The sequence below is a fragment of the Monoraphidium neglectum genome, assembly GCF_000611645.1.
Source record: "Monoraphidium neglectum strain SAG 48.87 unplaced genomic scaffold scaffold02521, whole genome shotgun sequence".
NCBI lineage: Eukaryota > Viridiplantae > Chlorophyta > Chlorophyceae > Sphaeropleales > Selenastraceae > Monoraphidium > Monoraphidium neglectum.
Genome location: NW_014011107.1, coordinates 1 through 5,511, shown reverse-complemented (window position 1 = coordinate 5,511; position 5,511 = coordinate 1). Strand labels below are relative to the sequence as shown.

The 5,511-nt window shown below is 65.1% G+C and overlaps 2 protein-coding genes across 2 annotated transcripts in view; one reads left to right on the top strand and one right to left on the bottom strand.

The window, feature by feature from the left end:
- MNEG_10937 (DAZ-associated protein 1) overlaps positions 1–1,517 on the bottom strand; it is a gene marked incomplete at both ends in the record, with an annotated part of 2,394 nt that extends 877 nt beyond the window's left edge. Inside the window, 4 exons of the mRNA XM_014040591.1 lie at positions 457–792; positions 971–1,082; positions 1,285–1,344; positions 1,429–1,517. Coding sequence (XP_013896045.1) covers positions 457–792; positions 971–1,082; positions 1,285–1,344; positions 1,429–1,517 — 597 coding nt within the window. The remainder of the gene's footprint in view (positions 1–456; positions 793–970; positions 1,083–1,284; positions 1,345–1,428) is intronic.
- Positions 1,518–3,772: 2,255 nt separating this feature from the next.
- Positions 3,773–4,981, top strand: MNEG_10936 (hypothetical protein; the record flags this gene model as incomplete). The annotated part of the gene is made up of 3 exons (XM_014040590.1): positions 3,773–3,970; positions 4,428–4,525; positions 4,771–4,981. The coding sequence occupies 3 exons, from the start codon at positions 3,773–3,775 to the stop codon at positions 4,979–4,981; spliced, it is 507 nt and encodes a 168-aa protein (XP_013896044.1).
- Positions 4,982–5,511: the final 530 nt, after the last annotated feature.

Genomic DNA, 5,511 nt, shown 5'->3' with positions numbered 1-5,511 from the left:
CCCCGCCTGCTGCGCCGCCGACACCGGCGGGAATCGCGCCGCCGCCGCGCCCATGCCGCCGCCGCCAGCGCCATAAGGCAAGCCCGCGCCACCATACCCGCCCGGGGGGCCGCCCGTACCGCGTGGCCCCGGCGGCGAGGCGCCGCGGTGGCCGTACCCGCCACCGGGCGCGCCGCCCAAGCTGCTGGGTATCGAAGGCGCCCGCATGCCATAGGGGTCGCCCCGCGGCCCGCCGTACGGCCCAGGCCCGCCCGGCGCCCCTGCGCCCAGCCGCTGGTGCAGCCCGCGCCCCCAGCTCGGCGCGCCGTAGCCGCCCGGCCCCGCTGGCCCTGGCCCCCCGCCGCCGCCGCCGCGCCCTCCGAACGGCCCCGGCCCCCCGCGGCCCCCGCCGCCTGGGAAGGGCATCGGCCCCCCGGCGCCGGGCGGCGCGAGCCCCGGGCCCGGCGGCCGCCGCACCGGCGGCATCTGGTCGCGCGGAACCGCCGGCTTGATCTCGATCTGCTTATCGTGTATATTCTGCATGGCGCCCTGCGCAAACACCTTATCCACGGCGTCCTCCTCGGTGAATGTGATGAATCCAAACCCCCGGGGCCGCTTGTTGTCGTGGTCATACATGACCACCGCGTCCTCCACGCCGCCAAACCGCTCAAAGTACTGCCGCAGCGCCGCGTCGTCGACGGTGGGCGCGAGGCCGCCGACAAAAATCTTGCGGGTCTTCTGCGCGGCCGCGTCGCCGGGGGGCGCGGCGGGGGCGGGGGTCTCCTCCTTGGGGACCGCCTTTTTGGCCTCCACCTGGGATGAAGGTCGGTCGGGAGGGCGCGCGGCGGGGTGCATGGATGCGTGCGCCGCGTCAGGAGGGGGGGGACAGGCGGGGGCCGCATGCGAGGCGAGAGGAAAGGCGACGGGGCCGGCCTTGCGGCGGACGCGACGGGGCTGGAATCGCGGCGGGCGCGGCGGTCGAGGCGCGCACCTCTCTCCGGTCTATGTGATGCTTGCCCTGCGCCACCACCTTGTCCACCACCGCCGGGTCGGCAAAGCAGACAAAGCCAAAGCCGCGCGGCCGGCCAGTGTTGCGGTCGAAGCTGCGGAGGGAGGGAGGGCGCGAGGCGCTGGGGACACTGCTCTGGCCGGCTGGCTGACGGCGGCCCGGGCACGACGGGTGTGCCGGGTGCCGGCGCATGCTTGCGCGGTGCTGCACCGCGCAGCCCTGGCGCGACCCGCCCCAAGGCATGCTGCGGGAGCTGCAGACGGGGCGCTTTCACGCTGCGCGGTCCCACCGCCCACCTCACAAACGCCTCCGTGACCTCCCCGTAGTTGCTGAAGTACTGGGCGAGCTTTTCATCACTGCGCCGAGGCAAGGCGCCGAGCGAGAGGTGAGGCACTAGGCTCGTCCTACGCAGCGCACCCATCCCTCAGCCCCAGACTCACGTCGTCTCCCATGATAGGCCTCCTACGAAGACCTTGTTAGGCTGCTGTGGCCGGGAGGGCCCTCCAGGGCCTCCCCCGCTAGGCTGCATGCTGCGAGTACTACGCCCCACTAGGCCTACCCCCCTCGCCCGCACTCCAATTGGCTGTGACCGGCAGGCTGCTGTGCTGCGGGCCGCGCGCGTCCGGGGTGCCCTTGTCACTCGGGGCGCCACAACAACGGCGAACGCGGCTAAGACAAACTGTTCCGGCGTGGTTGGTGTCAAACTTGTCGGGAGACGAGTCGGTTGGCAAACACTAATCGTAAACGTCGACGGCGCCTGCTAGAGTCCGCGAAATTCGCGTTGGCCTCTGGAGGGCTCAAACAGCTGTGAAAACGCTCGTATCAGAATCGATAGAGCCTTGATTAGCAAAGAAACTCCATTGAAGGCCGAGAGACCGCGTCAAACAACCCACGACAACACTGCGAGCATGGGACCGAGAGTGGCGGGATCGGCCAAACCTCACGATATCCGCCTTCAATCGCCTCAGCACTGATTTTAGATGGTGTAATTGTGATTCAAACACGTGTTGGTCGTACGCTGCGCCACATGGGACCCCTAGTGCCCTGTCGGGCGGCGGCCAGCTGGCAACGGCACCCAGGGCGTAGGAATCCATGCAGGGTGCGTAATTCAGCCGCACACGCGTAAGAAGCATGTGATGATACCAGGAACATGGATCCATGGCTATGACCTCACAACACCGCAAGCTTCAGGGATGCCGCACCCTGCGCTCAATCACATCATGGAACGCTGGCCAGGGCTCCCAATCAGCCGCGTATGAAGACTGCGAACGCACCGCACCTCCCTACATACACCCATCATCTAACATGCAGCGGAATCTCTCCGAGGTCGAGGATGGGCAAGGGCGTGCGCAGGCCAATTTCAGTGTTGGACATTGGAGTGGCTTTGAAGGCCTTTGCCGGCAAGGCCTGCACGCGTGCTGCGGGCTGGGGGCCAGTGAAAGGGCATCTGGGGGGCGCTCGTGCAGAGTCCGGGTCTCCACAGGCAATTGCAGATGCATGCAATTTGTAGTTGCGAGCATGCGCGGCTGTTTCAGACCAGCGTTGTGCATGCGCACCCCTTATGCTGATGCATTTGTTGTGCTGAGCTCAACCACAATAATGAGATGATAATGAGCATCAACCAATGTAAGCAAATGGACTGCATGCCGACAACTCAACCTGCCTGGCGTGTGAGGACACCGACTCGTTCAAACATGGATGTTTGACCAGGCCGCTAGAGGTTGTGTGGACAGGAAGCACAAGCCGATGCAGGTCGATTTTTGATGCGGCGTGCGATGATACAAATTTATGCAGGGACAATGAACATTTTGGAAGAAGGTGATCAAAACCTGAGCCCGCGATGACACGATCGATGCGATACCGTACTCGAGACATCATACGTGTGGTGCCGAGTCCTGCATGAAACATGCAAGCGGCACTTTCTATGCTTGGAGCGAGTAAAGTTCTTGAATTCGTCCTCTTCAGACATGCCACTCGCTCTGAATGTGCGCAAGTCACCGGTAGTGCAGGCCTGTCACTTGCCGCTGCCAGCCGTTCCGCCGTGACCCCGGCAGTGTTCAAGGCCATTGAACGATGCTGCACTGAATAGACGCTGCCGGCAGTGTGAGTTTGGCATTCAGTGCAATCCCCGCCACATCCTCTCCCAATCGTTTGCGGCAGCACGCTCTGGCGTGTGTCTGTGCAAGGCCTGGTAGCTTTGTTGCATGAAAGTTGCTTGCACACAAGGCTCACTTACCTGAGCACTGGAGACCGCTGATCACGGATGACTTCAAGCTCCTGAGCAACATGCAGCATCGCCCCGTGCTGGGCGTCGACTCTGCACCCCGGGAGACGGACGGATTGGCACATGTACTGGCATGGTGGCGCAGCCCGGAACATGAGGGGCTGCGCGGGCAAGCCAGGTAGTTGCAACTACCCACAGCGCTGGGCCATGTGCAGCAGCAGAGCGGGCAGCAGAGGTGTGACAGACAGAAGCAAGGCCCCAGCCGGCAGGTTGGTGCGCAGTCAATGGCTCAGATGTTATGGGCGCACTGCGCTTGGTTTGGCATGCTGCCAAGGCCATCGGGTGTGCCAGTGTCACCAGTGTGCATGCAGTCAGCGAGCAGCACAAAGCATCTACACCGGCCTTCGAACACGACCGGTATGTCAATTGCTTCAAAACTTATCACATAGCACCTTCTAACACCATCGACACAAACAGCTGATCTCGCTGCTGGACCCCGTGGCATCCATATCGCCACGTGAACTACGCGCGTCTAAGAGGCGCTTTGCGCGCCATCAACCATGGCGGACGTTGAAAGGGGCGCACCGCACACGGGGCCCGCGTCCACGCCGAGCCTCGCTGCGACGCCGCCCCCTCGCGGTCCCGCTGGGAGCGCGCCGAGCAAGAGGCCGGCCGTGGCCTTCCAGATTGGGCAGCAGAGGAAGCTGCATGAGATGGAGGCCCAAGCCGAGGTCCTAGGGTCGGAGGGGCTCTCGCCGGTGAGCAGGGCGGAAGGTCGCTGCTCCGGCTTTGTGGTCCCGCATTTGGATCGATGTGCGGGCGCCCGCTCGTCCGCAGTATCTGCCCTGGGGCCGGCGCCTGCAACGCTGGCAGAAAAGGATTGCGCTTGCGCGCGGGGGCCTTCAAGCAGTCACGCCAGCGGGCACGCGGCTTGCGAGGGGCGGCAGGCGCGCGACGCTGCTGCACAGGCCGGGTCCACGGGTCGCAGGCGCAAGCCCCTGCACCCGTTTTGTTTGTTGTGGCGGCGGCAGCAGCGGCGGCGGCTCCGCTCGGGATGGCCCATCCGCTGCGGCCGGCACGTTGTTGTGACAATGCGTCACCAGCCGTCGCGTTTCTACCCTCAGCCCTCCTCCCCACCCTCTCGCGCGCGGCCGAACCTGTCGTGTCATCCTGTGAACCCCATTTTCCCCCAACAACGCCCTTCACGACCCACAGGACGACCTCTCAGCCCACACAGTGGCCGTCAAAGAGCAGATCAAAACCGAGGAGCTCTTAGTCATGCCTCCGGGGCTCATACACCCCTACAACAGGATGTGAGGGGCCCGCTCGACTTACAACCGCCCCAAGATGCCCGCGCAGGCCCGCGATCGCGTCTGGCGACCCTCGTGCAGCCGCAAGCGCGTACCCCTCCGATTGCCTTCGCGCACACACCCCCACGCATGTCGCCCACCTGCTCCCGCCGCGCACCTGCGATGCGCCTCCCTTCGCCGCTGCGTCGCCAATCAACTGTCCACTCCCACACACGCGCGCTCGCGCGCGCCGCGCGCCGCCGCCGCAGCTACCGCGCCTGGTGGTGGGTCGTCATCGGCGCCGCCGTGGTGACCGGCTGGCTGGAGCCCTACCAGATCGCGTTCCTGTCACCCACGCCCGTCCCCGTGGGCGGCGTCACCGTGCTGCAGTACGTACTGCTGGCGGTGTTTGCGGCCGACATGGTGACGTCATGCTTCGTAGGGTACTACGACAACGTGCGCGGGGGGGGGGGGTGTTAGGGCCATGCACTCCCTTCGTGTTTGGATACCCTTGTAGCAATTGACAGCCATAAATCTGTACAGTTTGTCAATGTATGCGGCATTGAGAATGCATGGTTTGGGCCCTCGGGGGGTTGCCGGCGTTGCGGGGGTTGTTGGGGAGAGCGAGCGAGCCCCAGGCAGCTGGGCCCTGTGGGGCCGCGAGAAAGGCGGATGAGGGGCGCACGCTGCACCGCCACTGCCGTTTGGCGGAAACAAAAGTACCCTCTCAACCCGAACACCAATCGAACCGGGAGCCTGCGTGCGTGCGGCACGCACGCGCACACGCACGCGCGCACACACACACACACACACACACACACACACACACACACACACACACACACACACACACACACACACACACGCCCAGGGCCGCCTCGTGGCCGACCGCGGCTCCATCCTGCGCAACTACCTGTCGTTCCGCCTCTGGTGGGACCTGCTGACCACGCTGCCCTGGGACGCGATTGTGCAATCCGCCATGGGGCTCATCGGCAGCCAGGGGGTCACGG